Source organism: Electrophorus electricus, chromosome 19 (assembly GCF_041902795.1).
Source record: "Electrophorus electricus isolate QZ-2024a chromosome 19, ASM4190279v1, whole genome shotgun sequence".
Classification (NCBI taxonomy): Eukaryota; Metazoa; Chordata; class Actinopteri; order Gymnotiformes; family Gymnotidae; genus Electrophorus; species Electrophorus electricus.
In genome coordinates, this window is record NC_137515.1 from 870,237 (window position 1) to 890,372 (window position 20,136).

At 41.3% G+C, this 20,136-nt stretch overlaps 3 protein-coding genes across 5 annotated transcripts; 2 read left to right on the top strand and 1 right to left on the bottom strand.

Moving 5' to 3' along the window:
• Nucleotides 1–286: 286 nt before the first annotated feature.
• On the top strand, nt 287–9,484 carry grk5 (G protein-coupled receptor kinase 5). Its single transcript, XM_081702439.1, has 16 exons — nt 287–542; nt 3,602–3,697; nt 3,849–3,961; nt 4,142–4,219; nt 4,910–5,010; nt 5,107–5,199; nt 5,318–5,381; nt 5,578–5,718; nt 5,857–6,047; nt 6,164–6,201; nt 6,783–6,872; nt 7,062–7,270; nt 7,479–7,616; nt 7,900–8,037; nt 8,136–8,306; nt 9,349–9,484. Exons 1-16 carry the CDS (start codon nt 491–493, stop codon nt 9,430–9,432), a joined length of 1,797 nt encoding a protein of 598 aa, XP_081558565.1. The 5' UTR covers nt 287–490; the 3' UTR covers nt 9,433–9,484.
• Nucleotides 9,485–9,693: 209 nt separating this feature from the next.
• ash2l (ash2 like, histone lysine methyltransferase complex subunit) lies at nt 9,694–15,008 on the bottom strand. 3 transcript variants are annotated; one of them, XM_027020837.3, is made up of 17 exons: nt 14,853–15,008; nt 14,449–14,515; nt 14,211–14,350; nt 13,986–14,074; nt 13,800–13,894; nt 13,627–13,722; nt 13,426–13,521; nt 13,268–13,343; nt 13,053–13,070; nt 12,120–12,222; nt 11,804–12,021; nt 11,448–11,615; nt 11,097–11,290; nt 10,893–10,985; nt 10,705–10,803; nt 10,430–10,489; nt 9,694–10,324 (listed from the first exon to the last, which is right to left on the bottom strand). In XM_027020837.3, the coding sequence occupies exons 1-17, from the start codon at nt 14,906–14,908 to the stop codon at nt 10,220–10,222; spliced, it is 1,773 nt and encodes a 590-aa protein (XP_026876638.1). In that variant the 5' UTR covers nt 14,909–15,008; the 3' UTR covers nt 9,694–10,219. The 3 variants fall into 3 exon arrangements, with proteins under 3 accessions (XP_026876638.1, XP_081558566.1, XP_081558567.1); XM_081702440.1 differs by lacking the exon at nt 13,053–13,070; XM_081702441.1 differs by lacking the exon at nt 14,449–14,515 and having other exon boundaries at nt 14,853–14,901.
• A 2,478-nt stretch (nt 15,009–17,486) lies between these two features.
• Nucleotides 17,487–19,019, top strand: pnx (posterior neuron-specific homeobox). The gene is made up of 2 exons (XM_081702738.1): nt 17,487–18,262; nt 18,295–19,019. The coding sequence occupies exons 1-2, from the start codon at nt 17,810–17,812 to the stop codon at nt 18,811–18,813; spliced, it is 972 nt and encodes a 323-aa protein (XP_081558864.1). The 5' UTR covers nt 17,487–17,809; the 3' UTR covers nt 18,814–19,019.
• Nucleotides 19,020–20,136: the final 1,117 nt, after the last annotated feature.

Genomic DNA, 20,136 nt, shown 5'->3' on the forward strand with positions numbered 1-20,136 from the left:
TTAATAAAATATATTATCTCACGTTTTATAAGTATAATATTCTCCAGAAAAATAACAAATAATAACCCAATTTACCTGATCTACAGAAGAATAGCTTGGTGATATTTTAATGGACTATAAGCCAACTGAATAGTTTTTATTTGTTTGTTTGTTTGTTTATTCCAGCGGGCGTTACTACAGTCCTAATGACGTCTGACAGTGACTGACGCAGTCGGGGCTTTTTATCTTCCTTCAGGCAAAACCTGTAACTTAAGTTTAAAAGTTACTGCTGAAGGAAGAAAAAGCAAGCTCCACAACTTTCAGTCCATACGGAGACAGGCTCTTTAGAGATACACTTTAGTCCTGGCAACAAGCAGTCAACAAAATGGTCACAATGATCACTTTTTTGGGAGTATGAAACTAAATGTAGGCTACCTTAACGCATGCACAAATGTGATTCAGTATATTCCTTATTTACTGGGGTCTTGAAGTTTGATGATACGTAGCAGTGATGGAGATTGAGTCCATGGTAGCAAACACTGCACTGATCAAAGCTAGAGAAGGTAAGGCATGTTTCATTTTAATTTATCTTGTAGAAGATATAAAAGCATTAATTAATTGCATGAAATATCAAATCACATACATCTTACACCGTTGCTCTCTGGAGACTCTAACAAATGGCATACGTATATAGTTGAGAATTAGCTTATTTTTTCAGTGTAAGAGTGGTGGGCTAGAATCAGTTGTGCCTCGAATCCTACAGCACACTGTTTCAGAAATACTTTATGGTGCATCGAAAGCTTATTTATTGTCAAGTAGAATTGGCATTGGAAATCCTTATTGCATAATGTTACATATTAAAGACCGATGTTGGAGAAGCTTTTTCCCCCACAATTCAAAATCATACCACCACTGTAAACATTGCCAAAGATACACAGATATAAGTTATCCAGCATTTCTATTCCGAGTTCTTTATCTGGGCCTACATTTCAGCGGGGGCCAAAAAGGTAAAAAACAACACATTCTACATTTTTTCTACATTGTTTTCTATGCGTCCATGCCCAATCAAACACGTCATAAACAGGTACGGCTCTGGGATCCGTAGTTCCCAAACAAGTTTGTCTCCTCTAGTTGCGCTGGCTGGTAGAGATTGTGCCTATCGGCTGTACGAGAGCTAAAATTAGAAAACCTGTCGGGTGAGCTGTGGAAATAAGACTGAGGAAATATTTTTTAGCAAGCTGTCAAAAGAGAGCTAGCAGTGCATATTTCATCTCACCTTAGATTTAGAGATTTACAGTTGCAATGTCCTGTTTATAAAACAAACAATACTGGGAGAATGGCTCCATCAGATCCAAGGAACATCTGAGATCTCTGTCCAGAACAGTGCAGTCCTAGGAACACCTCAGATCATCTGCAGGATCCTCAGAAACCCAGGCCCAAGGACCCAAGCTTAAAGGAAAAAGACGGCCTCGAGGAGGGCGAGTGGGGAATATATATTTAAATTGATATTTAAAACTCTATATTGATATATATGATATATGAGCCTGAAAAAAATCCCAGACCGAATACACATGCACACACACACAAACACACACACATGTTTGGTATCCAGGTGAAAAACACTAAACACTTAGACTTGTAAAAACAACATACAAAATATGACAGCAGAGCTTTCAGCTCAGTCACTCCTCTTATGTGATTTGTAATCTACAATAAAATGTTCTAATATCAATCATGTTAATAATCAATCATTATCAAGACATTGAACAAGTAATCAGTTTTATGGTAATTATTGCTTGAAACATCACTACATAAGGGTTTTTCCTTATGTTTTGTTCTAAGGCAACACCTTCTCTAACAGGAAGACTCAATGAATGCAGACTAGTCTTAGAAAGTGAAACCACATGCACCTCCTCTCGGTGTAAAACAAGCAAACGAAAAAAAAAAAAAAAACCCAATGAACTGGAATACAGGTGTGACTTTCACACACATCTCAATAGCAATAGCCTATGTCCTCCATGTACCTTATTCCGCACATCTATTTTTAACCTGCATTCGTTTTGGTAGTAGAGGATAACAAGAGATGCATGTGAACTACACACTGGCAGTGTATAATAAAGATGGTGCACATGGACAGTAGCCCTTATTTGGACACTTCTGCAAACCTGTGTGTCTTCCACATATCTCTGTAGGCATTTTAAGCAGATTTGAACTACCTTCACAGGACAACGTTGCACATGTATTTTTAGAAAGGTTTTTGTTGGTTGCTCTATTTCTTCCTGGTGGTTAGGATGTATTGCTTTGAACACGTCACACACAAGTCAGCCATTGGAAAGTCTGAAAGTCTGAACATGCCACATCGGGAAATTGGTTTTAGGATATTTATTTTTCTTTTAAACAGTCCCAAAAGGTTTTCTAGCACAGGCAAGCATGGAAAGAGGACTTCCATCAATTTCTTAACACAAATATAAACTATATACTCTTCCTTATAGGCACTTTCTTAGATTCAGGAACATATTAGAATTAAAATCAAAGGAAGTGCCACAGCGTGCCAACAGTCACCCTGCAGTTATCCTGCAAACCCTCCAACACCTCTGAACACTTAGTAATAGACCTAGTCAGGAGAGTATAACAGTAAACAATGTGCTAGCAGTGGTAAATCCAAAAGCAGATTGCACACATCCTAAAGCCTGATTCCAGATGGGAAATAAACTGAACAAGTTAGCAAAGTAGCCTACAAAAGAGCTGCAATATGTGCTGCGCACACTCTCAGACATATAGGCTGCATACCAATAAGGACATGAGCAAACGAGCACCGGGTGTGCAGCATCAGAGCAAGGTAGGTCATCTTAATGTAGTAAACGTTTATAAGACGTGCAGGAGAGGTCAAAACAGCAGACATAGGGGTAGTTACACTGGCCATGAAAAATAACTCTAAACAGACATTAAAAGAAGACAGAGAGCCCAGTTTAACCCAACTAAGGTAAAGCAGAAGTGGGGATAATGTTGATGCTGCAGCAGATTTGGCCAATAAGAAATGGATAAGTGCACATATATACTTGTGAGATGTTGCTAGTCTTCACATCTCAGTAGAATATCAATAGATAATCAGTAGGTCAACCAAAATTTCCAAGTATGTTTACACTTTCCACTAAATTATGTAATTGCCAGTCCTTGTTGGGATATGACTAGGGTGGCTACTTAGGAAAAATAAGCTTTAGTAATTTTTTTTAAAGGCATCTCCATTGATTATACATGCACCAGGAATTTCAGAGTTACCACTTGCTGGTCATCCTACAATGCACAAAGATTATGATTGCAGTCAGTGGTTAAGATTAGGCATGGACAGGTGATTCTTCCAGAAGTGGAACAGCTTTCATACCAGATGTGCACAGACAACACACTTTCACTTCAAAACACAAGGAGACCACTATATAATAGAAGCAGATAAGGTCAAGAGCTAAATTTTGCAGGATATTGAAGGGTTAGGGCACTTGCTGAGAGCTGATGGTCTAGCACTGCCATGGACTGACATTGTGAAATATCAGCATGGCACTGGTCATCAGAGACACAGGGAAATGTTAAACAACACTGAATAATCTTCTCTTGTTTGTCAATGAAGGCAGTTGTGGCAAACACAAGGGAAGAAGCAGGAGATGGAAAGAGTTTCTGCGTTTCCCCCATATTAACCAGTGTGCTGAGCTGGAGAACAGCATTGGTGAGTTTCTGAACCACAAAAAACACTACAGTCCAGTTCAGTAAAAAAAAACAAAACGTATAGGTCACTAATACCCATTACCAGATGACAGAGGAGTTGCCTCACTAAAGTGCAGGAGGGGTTCTTATCAGTGCAGTGTGCTGTGTTACAGAACGGGACTACTACAGCTTGTGTGTACAACAGCCTATTGGAAAGGCTCTATTCCGCATGTTCTGCGAGACTAAGCCACACCTCAAATGCTGCATTAACTTCTTGGATGCAACGGTATTACCTTCTATACAGTGCCTGACTGGATGTGGCCCAGTGTCATCTTGCCCCCTTTTCAATTTACTGTTTTTCCACCATTGTTTTGAAGTTTATTCCATTTTTTTAGGTAGGATTACCAGTACTAACAAGTACTGAAAACTTAACACCAAAATTCTGACTCTGTTTGCTGTTGTTTAGGAAAAGCATGAAGTGACACCAGATGAGAACCTGATGAGTCATGGCCAAGAAATTATTGCAAAGTATTTCAACCAAAAGGTAACTAACCGAGTACAACTGGCTAATACTCGGAAATACTCAGAATCAGAGACTGATCTCAGAATCAGTACCAAACCAGTACTGACACCAACTCACTGGAATAAATGTGATCTTCAGAATCTTTTATCCATACAAGATTTCCTTTCTTACTCCCCATGTGGGAAATTCTGATGATACAACAGCTCCAGCAAAGAATAATTAAAGTTAAAGGTAGAATTCCAATCAAACCATTACTATATTAAACACAATAGCCCAAGTGCCACCCCATCTCCTAGTGATATGCACTGACTAGTGATATGGAGCACAATGAAAGTGACAGTGTAAAATAGCAGCAGGTATACAACATGGTGGACTATTGGGACTATAGACAATATCAGTGCAACAGTGGTATGTGTTATAATTATTGTAACATAGTATATATATACATATACACAATAATAATAGAAATAATAAACAGTGTGCAGCTTTAATATAACATGTAGCTACAGGAAAATGTGTATATTTAGAATAAATAATATATACACATGTACATGCTATGTAATGATTAGCAACACGTTTAGTGCAGTGGGAAGGTCAAAAGTGGGAGAAAGAGGCTCTTGAGTTATCATGTTTGTGAAGTATAGTCTGTGCTATATCTGCATGCTGTAGTTTTAAGCATAAAGGTTTGACCTAGCCTATGTGTGTGCTCAGTCTCTTAACTATATACAGGAGATACCATACATCTACCAGAAACTCTGTAAACAGAACCTAGACTTGAACATCTTCAACAATGTCTTCACTGACTGCCAAAAGTGAGCGTCAAAGATTTCTTAATTACTCTCTGTAGAGTAAAATCTTCAATGACAATGAAATAGAGTTTCTTATCTTTGTGGCTTTCCTGGCTACAGAGCAGTCCATGACTATCTGAGTGGAGACCCGTTTAAAGATTACCAGGACAGCATGTATTTTGACCGATTTCTGCAATGGAAGATGGTGGAAAGGTACGTGACACAGTGACAAGAGTTAATTTCTGTTAGCGTGATGACCAAAATGTACAGTAAGATGATTGACCCCTGTAGACATTTAGAGTGAAGCTTGTCTCAATGTTTCTGCCCACAGGAGGCCAGTGACAAGAGACACATTTAGAGAATACCGGGTCTTAGGGAAGGGAGGGTTTGGTGAGGTAAGGAAACATGTGAAACAGTAGTCCTTGCAGCTGTCTAACGATATGCTGGGAACGACACGAACTCCAGCAGGTGGCATTATATTCTGTAGAACACACTCTCGCCGATAAAATGCACTTCTTGATTTTCACTACATAAACATGGTGAGAGATGACAATTAAACTGCACTCGGTTTGTGCATGCCTTTTGCCTCAGGTATGCGCTTGCCAATCACGGGCGTCTGGCAAAATGTATGCCTGTAAGAAACTGGAGAAGAAGCGCCTTAAAAAGCAAAAAGGCGAAATCATGGCTCTCAACGAGAAGCAGATCCTAGAGAAGGTCAACAGCAGATTTGTGGTGAGAACACAGATGGGAGTCTACACCGCGTATTCAGCCACTCTGGGAATACTGCACATGGTCACGTGGCAGTCAGGTCCCTCTTACTGCTTCTTCCTCCTTTGCAAAAAATTGATTCCTGTTATGGTTGTGTAATAGGTCAGTTTAGCCTATGCATACGAGACCAAGGAGGTGCTTTGTCTGGTGCTGACTCTAATGAATGGAGGAGACCTGAAGTTCCACATATATAACATGGGCAGCCCAGGATTTAGCAAAGAGAGGGTCCAGTTTTATGCTGCACAGATCCTGTGTGGTCTAGACCACCTTCACCAGAACTCCATTGTTAACAGGTGAGTGGTTCAAATTATATGGCCCAAGAATTAATTGTACTTATCCAAATTCCTTTAGTTTCTTCTAGTTTCCCATAAGCTAATTTTCAGAATACCCCATTTAAATTTTATTTCAGGGATTTAAAGCCAGAAAACATTCTTTTGGATGATAATGGTGAGTGCAACTGAACATAACCCACCATACACTGTATATGGCAGTTTAATATAGCAGAAGAGCTTACAGGTGAAGTAAATCACTGCACTGCATTCAATTGTTTCACCATTAATTAACAGGAAGTTTTACTCACTGAATGCCGTATGTTGCCTGAAAATCATTCACAAGATTTTACAGGAATGCATGAGTGCTCTCATTTTTACTTCATCCCTGTAGAACAGGATGGCTATTAGGTTTCAGTCACTTTATTTTGTGCAAATACTAAAAATTTGTTTTCATTTCATTTCACTTTCATTTGTTGAAAGTATTTTTGACATTTTAACATCCATTTAAACTGTACATAAACCACACGTCAAGTGACACCTACATAATTATTGTACCAAGTAATCCAGCATCATTCTCTATTCAGTCACAAGGAAATTTCCTGGTGTTGTGAAATTCATTTGAATAAGCTGTAGATATGTGATCATATAAAATAGTGTCTAATTAATATAAAAGCATTATTCAGGAAAGCAGAATACTGCCCAGAAGTTAAGTGTAATAAACACCCCAAAGACCTTTTATTTTCTCATTCCCAACAGGGCACATCCGGATCTCTGACCTCGGGCTAGCAGTCATCTTACCTGAAAGGCGGGTTGTTTCAGGCAGGGTGGGAACAGCAGGTTATATGGGTATGCACAATATATACTCTTAAATAAACTTTTAAATATGATATATAATGCATAATTGTGTGCATTTGTGTTTTTATGTATATAGATAAGTTTTCCATGTCTATAACACCTGGCTGCAAAGTGATTTTCCCTTATAGGGACTATTAATGAACTGGAATAAACTAACATCTCTGTTGTATCTGCATATAGCTCCAGAGGTCATCAATGATGAGTGCTACAGCAACAGTCCTGACTGGTGGGGTCTGGGGTGTCTCATTTATGAGATGACCACCGCGAGTCCCCCGTTCCGTGACCCTAACGAACGTGTGCACAGGAAGGAGCTGGAGAGGAGAGTGATGCAGTCATCGGAGCGTTATGGTCCCCAGTTCACGAAGGAAACCAAAGCCATCTGCGAGACAGTATGTGTATCTTACTACACCTACTTTCACCAAATTTGTTTAGATTTCTTTTCCTTGCTGTATTATCTTCACATTTGTGGCATCTGGGTAAGGCGATTAAGCCGTGTGGTTTTTTTTTTTTTTTTAAGAAGTGTTATTAGTGTTATTACAACTTAATATCAATCTCTGTAAGGTGTTAAGTGTAAGTGGTGGACTGTGCTTTACTCAGCTTTTAGCCAAAAATCCAAAGGAGAGACTGGGGTGCCAAGGTGGCGGTGCATCAGCTGTGAAAGCACACGTGTTCTTCAGGGGCATCAACTTCAGGCTGATGGAAGCCGGAATGTTGGCACCCCCGTTTAGGCCAGATGTAAGTAGCTAGTTGATACAGGCTACAGCTGTGAAAAAAATGGTATTTAAAATAAAAACTAAAAATAACAATAATAAAACAAAAGTGCAGTGAAAGTGGGCTTGCAAGGTTTAATTCCAAACTGAATGTGTAGAATGAAAACATGATTATTTCAGTGCAGGGCCTCTGGAAAAAAAAAAAAAAAAGTTCTCCGATTGTGTACAGCGGCAATATAGATGTGTTATCTTCCTCCACTGATCCATCCAGTCTTGTGCGGACTTACTCTGTGTCGCTGTCCCTGCAGCCAAGAGCTGTTTATTGCCAAGATGTTTTGGACATTGACCAGTTCTCTATGGTCAAAGGAGTGATTCTCGATGAAGTGGACTATGACTTCTATGTTAAGTTCAACACAGGGAGCATAGCCATCCCTTGGCAAAATGAGGTACGAACAAGACAGGAAGTTCCCAAAGGTTAATGCTTAAAAACCTAAACATCGTTGCTTATCTGACTAGTGGCCTACATCTGATCTTTTCCACATAGATGATCGAGACTGAATGCTTTAAGGACCTGAATGTATTCGGTCCTAGAGGCACAAGGACGCCTGACCTTGACCGAGAGTTTCAACCTCGACAAAGTCTCGAACAGCGCAACAAGAGCCTGAACCCAGAGTCCTATAGACACAGGCTGATTAATAAAATCTTCAAAAAACAAGTAAGGAACCTTTGCTTTACATTTTCAGCATTTCACAGACACTCTTATACAGAACAGCTTACATACAATTATCAGTATGGCACGTGTGCTCCCTGGAAATCCAACCCGTCCCACTGGTGCACCTTGTGCTACATACTGCATTAGGTTAGTCACGAGAGCACGCCACAATGTACGTACATAGTGTGAATACTTTTCTAAAATTAGATACATTTTTTTGTAAAATATGTGGCCGTCCTGTTGCGGAAAGATTAGTATGTTACTCTTACCTGTCAGAAAGGCTAAGCTCCTCCCACACACTCTGCATTCTCATACTCAGTCAAATATACATCATTTGATTCTCTGATGGTTCTTCTAAGCTGTGGTGTCAAACTGAAATGTCTATAGTAATGTTTGTACATGTGGATCTGTACTGTACATGTAGTGTACTGACAACAAAGAGAGACTGATTTAAGCTCTTAGAGAAAGAGCATAAATCAGGGCCTCAACTCATTAGAGCTTCCCAGTGACATCCAAGACCACCTCTTGTACAATCACGTGTTCGTTCTAAATATATCGAAACAGGCATTATGTCCAAGTTTTATTTTAATCCTGATAGAAAAGCTACAGCTCTGTCAGCACCTGTGAATGAGTCTGAAGTGGTGCCAGAACTTCAGTACTCTCATCAGTAGTAGACGTGTGCCTGTAGCCGGTTGGACGTCTGTTGCAGCAGACTGGAAACCATTTTCCAACCATTTCACTACGGGTTATACTGTGTATGACTATGTATGTGACAAACCAAACTTGAAACTTGAAATGAACTGGAATCTGAGGACCAGACTAAGACTATTCTTAGCTATTAATAAGCCAATTTGTTTTTAATAGTTGAAAATATCTAACTGCTTTAATATAAGTCTAGGTTAGTATCATGCAAAAATTGAATTCTTTATATTTTTCATGGATCTTTAAATATGGAAATGTATTCTGTCAGTGACTGAAATATGTCAAGAGAATTCAAGCCAACTGATGGCTCTACAGAAATGTTTTTGTTTTTTTCCTGCCTCAGGGGCCAGAGCGGAGAACCAGTTCAAACCACAGGCCCGACGAGCTTCGAACCAAATTACTAGAGTGTACCTTTGACGGCTCATAAACCTGAAGTACACAATGATGAAGAAGCTTGTGTATGTGGACCGCCATACTCACTTTACACGGGTGACTGTTTAAGGGTCGTGATAGGAAACGCAGAAATGTGAAGTAACTTCCGCAGCTGTGACTTACTTAAAGCTTCGTTATTCTGTTGTAAATGTACGACTGAAATTGTCAAACCAACAAGCCTTAGAAAACACTGCAATACCAATTCTGCTCCTACTCCAAAAAATCTTACATGAGTAAAGACAATGGCACAGAAAAAAACCTTTACGTAGTTTACTGTAACACTCACTATGAACTGTTAAACATCACATTTAGATTCTAAGTACACGGACGTCTTGCTAAGCAGTACTCAAACTGGTTAAACCATCCACAATATAGTTCTAGGGTTTTGGTTATGGCAGCCATGTCCAAATCCCAGAAATTCCCTGTAAAGCAGAGTTCAGCTCCATCTCTAATCCATCACAGCTGACCCAATTAACCAAGGAATTCAGAAGAATATTACAGCCTGGTGTACTGGAACTGAAATGAGCATCTCTGGACCAGAGTTGGTCTACTCTTGCTTATGGTCTCATGTAAGATCAAAATATTCAAGGCTTTCATTTTTCTCATGTAGGACAATTGCACCAAGTAGAACAACCAGAGTGAGTTTCATGAGTGACAAATGGTACAGTGATGTTGAGCCTGGTCGATGTGAAGCATTTGTGCACAGGTGCATGGGCTGTCCATTTGGCATCATGTTACGGTGCTGCTTCAAGTCCCGCAGGGTCACGCCAGCCTAAGAGAAGCTAACCTTCCCATTGAGGACTGCGGCCGTCCACGCCTGCCTGCACGTGGTAGAGTATGTCGGCCAGAGTGTGCTCAATCACCGCACCCCAGCCCATATCACTCATCTACACAGAAAACAGAACCGAGACTCAGGGCATCCAACCAACACAGCGATGACCAGTTAATTAACACAATTTCTACAAAAGCTTTACTCATGGGTCTGTACTCACTGGCTGATACTTGATGTCCTTTGGAGGGTATTTGAAATGTGGTCCAAAATTAACAGATACCTGTGGAAGGAAACAGCCAGAGAGCATGTAACCCAAGCAAGAACTTCTGCATGTAAAAGTGTGTGATTATAGTGACATCTAGTGTTTGCTCAAAAATACTGACTGAAAATGGATGGAATTGTAATCCATCTTCAGCAGTTACACAATGGTGTAGTCTCACTGAAAATGCGATCAACTTAGTCATTTTAATAAACATCTGAAAGTAAGGAGCATACCGTACAGCTTTTGTAGAGGGATATCGCAGGGAAATACATGCCCTCAAAAAGGTTCTCGAAAGCCACACCCTTATTCACTCCATTCTTGTAAAAAATCATCTAGAAAAATTAATACAGAAACTACGCATTCATATATGCAATTGCTAAGAGATGGCATTGCAGAAGCACACGGCCTGCATGATACTCACTCGACTCTCACCAACTGTCTTTAAACTCTTTTCTGCCTTGTCCACATAATCCTTCTCTTCGAAGTAGAGGTAACTTTTGAATTTAATCAGTGCCTGCAATGGGAAGAAAGGGCATGTCTCTAATTTATCATTCATCTTATTTTAGAGACATTCTGTACAATGCAATGAATGAAGAAATTAAAAAAAATAGAACACTAAGTTTACTTTGTCCTTGTTCGTGTCAGGCAAGGCCTTTGCCGTTTCTGTATTGTCTGGAAGCTCGATGAAGAAGCCCAGGACATCTCCCTGGCCATAGCCCTCTGAGTAGTGCTTCCCTATGGACTGGTGGAAGCGGGTGCCCTTTTTGCTTCTCCACGAATAGCTGAACTTATCATATCCCAGAGGAGCTTGTAGGTTTCCTACAACGTTTCAGCACATGCCGTTCCAATTACAAATTGGCTATCGTGATTTGACTACAACTACAAGGAGTGCTTCATGTTCAAATGTCAAAACTAGCAAGAGTTTGCCGGTAACTCGCCCAATTATAACTCGTGCAGTTCCGGGCTGGATGCTTACCCAACGGCTGGGACCAGCCAAGCCGGGCGGCGGTGTCGGGAGGCATATCGTCGACGGACACCTCAAAATACCAGGCGCCCTTTCGAACGCCGTGAGACGCACGCACCATGGAGTACCCCTTCTCTCCCGTCACAGTAAGGCGGTCGTCAGAGATCTTCAGCTGGGGAGCTTCACAACAACCAGTGGGATTAACAAAAAAATAACAACTCTACTTTGCCAACTTTAGACATGGCTCAGCAGCACGTGTCTCGATGAGACTCAATAAAATCCTCTTAAATTAATGCAAAACCAATAAACAGTCACAGATGAACTTTGAGATGAATCTTGAAACTTGCGAAAGAAAAGGCACTGCACACCTCTGTCGTGCAAGGCTAGCAGCACTTTTTCGTACAGGCATGCCCGGTACAGGTCCCCGGGGATGGGCTTCCCCGCCCAACAGTCCAGTTCCAGCTTGTCTGGGTCAGGCGCGTGCGGGTCTGGCTCGGCCAGGAAGTAGCGGTAGCCGTCTTTGTTGAACGGGTGCTCAAGGGGGTAGCCATGGGGGGGCAGGCGCTGGGCGGAAAACAGGGGGTCGCTGGGTGGGAAGAAGCAAACACGCGGGTCGTGGTTAGAGCAGAGCTGGGGACGCGGGCGGTTCAAGGGCTGCTGAGTGGCTCCTGGGTGGGGCCGTACCTGCGCGTCCTCTTGGCCGTCCCCGCTGTGGCCCCATCTTGCTGCTGCTGCTGCTTGCGTTTGGCCCCTCGGCCTTTCCCAGTACCCGGCGGGGGAAGACCACCTTCAGAGGGACGCAGTAGTTATAAAACACAGTTCTTGCTACACACCCACCCAGCTCATCGCTTTGCATTCATTTCTAAAGACTGTCTAGAAAAGCACTGAGTATGCTGGTAAAGAGTACTATGCTAGCTGTTGTTATACCAGTCGAGCAATACACAAGGCTCGGAGGACTTTATTCAACTGTATAACAATATGGAAGGGAGTGAACAAGGGGAAAACTAAAATCGCTGCTTACGAACTCAGGAGCCAGTTCCCCCAAAACATCTCGCTGTTAATTTAGAGGGTGGCAAAAGTTATATTAGCTTTAGCATCTTGTGACAAATGTGCCAGGCAGCTTGCTTTTGAGGAATTTTAAACCCACAACACAAATCTTGTACAGTAAACTAAACATACAAAGTACCCGAACACACACTCGTTAGTTGAGTCTGTAGTAGTCGTTTTAGCATCCAGCTGCTACCACAAACCACTGTGGTCTGACGAGGGCTTTGCGTCCAATAGCCACAGCATTAGACACAAAGCTCTGTTCAAGGAACCATAGACAGAACTCTGATGAGTTCTCATGCCAAAGGCACAGAGAGTTCCATTTTATTTGCTTGTGCACCAGATAGAACGAGAGCAAGCACAAATAAGCAGGTATTAGTGGACAGGCCAGGCCAGGTCGGACGTCGAGGACGACGTGCCCAAACAGGAGCAAGCCACACAAGAAGCTGCAGGACAGGGCAGAACACAAAGCTACAAATCACGAGAACAAAGCCAGAGAGCCAAAAGGGTTAAAGCACAAAACAGCAGCCTGGCGGTCCGAGTGCCACACACATTAGGCTACATATTCACCTGAAAAGGCTGATCCACCTGAAACATAACGCAAAACCGTTAAGGGACGCCTCTTGGCATTTAGTACAACACCAGCAGTTTAATGAGGCCATGTGCACAAGGGTCCCATACAAGACATGGTGTTAAATTGGCATCAATTAAATGAATTCAAAAATATTCTTTTTTACATTGCTCATTCAAACATTAGAATTAGATTAAGCTCAAATCGGTCTCACCATTAAGGCTGCCAGTAGTTGTGACAGTGGTAGTTTGCTTTTGGCTGTCATACGAGGGTCCAATGTTGGCCAAGTCCTTAAACAGACCACGAACAATACATCTCAAAGGCACAAACCCAAAATGCTTGAATGCAAACTGAAATAACATGGAATGGTACCTCGTCAAGGAGGCCGAACTTTGGATAGTCTTCTTCAGGATCCTTACTGCCAGGGTCAGGGTGTTCCTTCACCAGGAATACATCACGTTCTTTACTCTATAAACACAGCAAAAAACACTCGTCGCATGAAAGGAGCCCAAAGACTGGATGAGTGTTCCAGAAAAAAGCCACAAGGAGAAAATGAGTTTTACGTCTGTGTACCATCGTCTTCACTATGTTATTTGGCCATGTTAGCTTTCCTGGTCTCTGACGAGTTGTCATGCACTCCCAGTATTTATCAATGAAGGGTATGATATCCTGAAAAACAGATCATATTATAAGACCAAAGCACTACAAAAAAAACATATTATTCACCTTATCTATTAAAGGTTTACCTTGTCTTTAGAAAACATGGTCTTTGGGTGCTCCTCTTGATTCTTGGACCGCCACGTCAGATTGGCCAAAGCTGTGAGGCACATCTCCTTCAAGTCTGAGGAGAAACACAGGTGTTCACAGTGGACACACAAAGCCTGAATGCAGGCTTTAAAAACATTAACAAACCCCAAAACAAACACACTTACTTGCTTGTTTCCTCAAAAAGTATGTATTGCCACTGTGATGACACACATTGCAGTGGAACACATAATTGGTCATGAAAGGTAGACAAGTTCTGTGGGGAAGCAATAGAAGGGGGAAAGGGTTTTACTGGTTTACTTTTCCTTACCTTACACCTGTTCTACAACAGCAAATTTGGTACAAAACTCCGAACAGCGAACCAGACGTCTAGGGAGAGGTGTGTGTCTTACGCAGTGTCGATGCCGAATGAGTCAGCAGTGAACCACTTCGTGCACAGCGCGCACTGGAGCTCCACCTGTCCCAGCTGTCGCCCGCTCTCCTCGTCCCCCGAGCCCGCGTGCGCGTCCGCCGCCTCGGAGCGAGCCGCATCCTGAGAGCCCGAACAGGAAAACATCAAAACGCTTCAGAGACACGATACTTGTTAACGGTCGGTGGCTGGCGTTTTCTTTAGGCTTTCGGTAAACCTACCATAGCCTCCTTGCCGTTGGAGGACTCCGCTTCCATATTCCCAGTTAGGTCTCCAAAAGATGCATCTCTGCGAATACGCGCGAGATAACGCTTGTAAAGTCAAACTTGGAGCCACTAATGTGAACGTTAATTAGCTACGGCGAGGAAGCGAACAGTGACATGAATCACACAATACTGGCCTTGGCCATGGCACTAGCTACGTTCCTACTCTGCACAGCTACGGTGGTTAAGTTCACCAACAGAGGACTGTAGGTTAGCTAGTAAAGCTAGCACATTACGACCCGTTAGACTCAAAGTGGCGCTGAAGCTACGAGCTGAACTATTATGTGCCCTGAACTCTAAGAGCAAACGTTACATGTTCTAGTCGTTACAATATTTAATGTTTGTTTTCCTCTGAAACTCACCCTTCCCCGGGCTCTGCCTCAGCGACTGCGCTGCCCCTGTCCGCTTCGGACGCCATGTTTGACGAACTCACGGAAGGATATCGCGAGGAATCGCTTTTCTTCTCGTCAACGAAGCGCGCACTGCCACCTACCGGCAGGACTTAATCTCTTCCTTCACGCAGCAGTATGAACGACAATGTAGCCGAAACTTGTTACTAGACTTACTGCTACTAGAGAAACAAGCCGTGCGCACAGCAAGGCCCCTGCTCATAGGGCAATACACTGTAAGAGGAAAAAAAGCACATTTTTAAAGTACTAAAGTAATGTATGTATGTTTACATTACTGATTCTAATTTACTTCACCAATGAATAAATCTGATATCAGTATACACTACTTAATTTTTAACTATTAGGCTGCAAAAGTGAAAGGTGCTTCTGGACTTGATATTGCAAGCAGGATGGGTACCCATTATTCCATTGTTCTTTAACTAGTTACTCAGTGCATAATATGCAATATGAGAGAAACAATTTTATATATGGATCATTAAAATTTTCCAGTCTAAGAGAAAACGTATTTGGCATTTCAGCTGTGGAAACTGCTGCTTATATTTAAAGCAGTTACAAAGTTATGGTTATATTTCGTATGATCTGCCTTTTGGGTTTATACATCCAAATGTCCCTGACCTTCAAAAGCACCATAAACCTGTAAAACAGCTTAAACATCTATTACCACTAAAAGTCCTATTGTTCATCTCAAAGTACATTGCAATTATTACTGAGACTGTTGTTAAACATGGCAGCCAGACAGCCAACAATGGAATTGCCCTGTTTGAGGAATGTAAAACGTGACCAGGAGAATACAGGACTACTGTTAAAGTACATGATTGTTTGCATGTCTTCCCCTGTGATCCATTGCTGGCCATCTGTGAAATGTGGACAATACTATATGGGGGGCTTTGGGGTTTTGTTTGTTATAGTCCTTAATGAAATACCCCCCATATAATTTCTCTTCTCTGTGAACACTTCAAAAGGTGCTGTTTAACCTTTAAAATCAAACCTAATTGAGTAATTTCTTGAGTCTAATCTGTGTGAAACAGAGCTGTAGTTCTTGAAGAAGAAACAACATATAATTAGCAGACTATCGTCCATGTTACAAAGAATATATATAATGTGCTGAATCCAAAATTATTTATATTGCATATACAATGTGGATGGTACTTGTGTAGTTTCTTAGTTTTTGGTCTCACAGAAACAACACAAGATGCCTTTTTGGGCACAAGGCCTTCTTCAGTGTGTTCAGGGTATAACTGAGCAACAAAACAGACACTATCTGTATGGAAGACCTTTAGTCATGGAAGTAGACTTCATCGTCTTAAAATCTGCATTCAGCAAGGGACTATTATTGCACTTTGTTCACTAGTGATATGTTCTTATGCACAAAAATTCACGTTTCAGCTAATGCAAAACTGAATCCATGGAGTGAACAAAAAGTGAACCTCTGCATGACTGATCAGTATCAGTATCAAGTTCAGTATCAATATCATCAGTATCGTTGTCAATGGTGTAATTTCTAGATAAAATATAAAAACCTGAAAGACATTTTGTGTATATATGAAAGAAGACAACAAAAAAGGAATCGCTACCTCTAATCTAATAGAGAAAAAATAGCAGACATATCACAGCTATATCCATATTTCATCCCTAACATACAGAGTGAGTACATGATCATAATGACACGCTGAGCTCCAAAAGAGCTTATCAATTAGTCACATAATAAGGTTAATAAGGTTAATCAATTTTGTGGTTTACCTCTGGAAACCCACATCTCCTGGGTAGAGGGTAGCTGGATTTTGAAAGCAGGGAGATCCAGACACACTCCCTCTGGCTGGTCCCTTGCTGGCAAAGGTCCCAACCCTCTTCTCTCTAGACAAAGAGGAAGGTCAGGGAGGGTCAGGGAGGCTGGTGACATCTGCTAATTGTTCTGGTGGGCCGGCCAAGCTGTGCTCCCCGAATGCTAGCACATTAGTTGGTGTTGACACCTGGGAGGATCCTGGCAGCTGCCACAGTAGACCACCTCTGGAGTGGATATTATTTACAACACTAGACTGTGTCGCAACGCCTCAGCCCCAGCGAAAAACCTGCTCAGGTTGTGTTATATGGAATCTATAGGCCGTTAAAGTGTTATTAGATTGATTGCATACACCATATAAGACTTGGTATTATACTGTTTCATTATTATTCTGCAATTTCTATAACTTCAAAGAATTTTAATATGAAAACATTAGGCAAGCGAAAGTTGGTTTTGAACTGAAGGGTGGCTTTTTGTTATAAGATAATTATTATGATGAGTTTAATCAGTATCATATTTCTAACAGTATTCTATCAGCTATCTGTAATTTAACATTCTTTACTGTTAGAACATTATATTCAACAGTATGCCTGCAGGTACAATGTAAGTATATATTTTAACTTGGTTAATAGAGTCGGGATAGATAAAATATCATGGTTTATTCCGTACAGAAGGTGCAATGTTTTTTCAGTCAATAGCCTATTTGTTTAAATACTAACCACTAATTAGTTTCTTAATCTAAAATATAAAAATAACTAATATTGTAAAATAACTATTATAACAAAATGCAGTATCCTCCTTTCAAGGTTCAAAAAATGTAATCAGGTCTATGAAAAACTGCTCCAGAAATAACCAGACAGCACTCCTCTGTCAAGACAATAGACAGTCGATTAATTGCCATCACAACAACAGTTACGTGTAGCACCACCGTAAAATCGTACAATTGCAAATAACGACAAGGACTGCTACTAAAAGCTACACGGCTCTTAAGAAAAAAGGCACATTTTAACCAGATGCGCTGCAATAAATAGCCAGGGAAGCGTGTCACCCACTGAGAGCAGGCATTTGCATCTTAAAGCAACGGTGTGGAGGGGCTTCCACGGTTTGGGTTTATAGTGGGATTGGAGTTATGCATTTGGGAAGCAGGGTACGGGGTTTTGTTTATATCCATTGTCTTTTAAAATGTAAATTTTATACGCGTGACCGTCGTGTGTTCTGGTGGTGGCCTATAAATAAGGCAGGACTGGAAGAAGACGAGGTGCGGCTACTAGACATTCTGCTTTCTGTGAATCTCACCATTAAGTTACGCTCAATACTGGGGCTCTGTGAAGAAAACTTTGTCACTATGCAACAAGAATCTGGAAAAGCAGCACAGCCTGCTACAACTTCTTTCTCCATAGTGGACATCCTAGATCCCTCAAAATTTACACGAAGACGTGGACATTCACAAAGAACAGAATATCTTCATCGCAAAAGAAACAAAACCAATGGTGAGTATTTTCGCGCTTGCCTAATGTTCCAGGGAGTAAAGTTAAAGAGGCCCAACATGACTGAGTTTAGCTTATTATATCCACGAGAGGGCGTCCTTTAAACCCTCTTCTAACTGCAGAAACTATTTCAGTCTTTTTCAGTCTCTTTTTAGTTATTATGTTGTTCACAATTTCAGATGGACTCTTGGGTAACGAACGCGCTAAAGGGGCAGATATCAAGGTTTGCTCTCCAGTTTCGACAGTCTCAGATGATCAAGACACCGCCGGGCCTTGTGGCTCCGAGACGCCGAGCTCGCGGGTCAAGGCGCGGCGCGTCCGGACAGCCTTCACGCTCCAGCAGCTCCGCGTTCTCGAGCGCAGTTTCCAAACCAGTCATTACTTATCCGTCCTCGAGCGCCAAGTCATTGCAACGGCTCTTCGTTTATCTGAAACCCAAGTCAAAATCTGGTTTCAAAACAGACGCACCAAATGGAAGAAGGAGCAAGATGGACCCTGTGCAGAGGGGCAGTACCATTGCGCGGCGAGGCCGCCAAACCCGCCTTTCGCCGCATTGTTTTGCCACCGTGCAAATACGATGCATTTCTACGCGCCTCGGAACTATCTGACCTCAGCGTTCAGCACTAGCACGCTTGCGTTGTTCTAACGTCAGCTTGGGAAGTAAAGAACACAAATCGATACGACTGAACAAAAAGGGACATCTTGTGTATAGTAATTTTATAATGTAAGCCACGAATTTAATAGCCTTATACCTGGAATTCCATATTTATAAGATCCATGATGGATGTATTTTTGATGTTTTTAATATTTTGAAAATGTTTCATTGGCATTTGATTTTTTTATTTCTTCATATGTTCAAAAATATTAAAATGTTTATTTTTACACTAATACGTATTTTGTTATATATTACCTGTATCCTGGCCAAATTTCATGCTTAACTTCATTGCACGTGCCCTATAAAGCCAGTAAATTGGTGTAATTTATTACGCAATTCTCAATTCAAAAGCACGAACTGGTCGGGGTGCTGGGGGAAGCTCGAGAGGCCGAGGCGGAGGCACGTGCACGGATGGAGCACAGATATCCAAAGAGAAGAGACGGGTCTATTCATTCCAACAGCTTCCTCTGGTGATACAAAGGCAACATCAACGGCAGTATAAAAACGTTTAGAAGACTATTTCGAATGAGCCCACTAGGAGCACATCTGCGTGCAATATAACACACGGTTTTCATTAAATTCACACGTCCATCTGCACCATCGAGAAGTACTTGTCTCTATGTTTTTGCGAATAATGCCCAAATAGGATTATGTAATATGTGTCGATTTATGCATAAAAATACTGTCCAGAGGTAGAACAATGCACATAAGCTACTAATATACAGAAGACGAAAAGGTATATGTTTTAGACTGTGTGAGTGGAATGTTAAATTTGTTGATCAGGCATATTTAGATGTGTATGTAAAATTTCATCTGTGTATCTGAAACTGAGTACTAAAACCTAAGGACACTTTTTTGGTCCATAGAACTCATCCACATGGTGCAGAAGGATCATAATATCTACATAGGAGTGTGCACTTTCATTAATAAGATGAAAATGCAGTCCTATCTAAATTGAAAACAGCAGAGAAGCACAGGAATGGTGCTATCTAAAAAACAGACTTCCTGCCTTCTTTCTGAATGACATAACTGGCAAAAGCCCACTCCCTTTTGTGGTGGAAAACAATAACACTCTAATAAACCAAAAACTTCAATGGAGCCTCTATAATTACATCCATATTTCCAAAAATGTTTTACTTTTGTTTCCTTTCTGATATCTTTCATATTTTTGCCTTGCATGTCGCACAATGCTATTCCCATAAGGACAAAATGATTGTGCATTCTTCTAGAACAAACCAGATAAGTGTCTCGAGTGACACTGAATGATTTAGATGGGAACCAGTATCCTGTTGTGCTGTGACTGCAGTGGTGTCC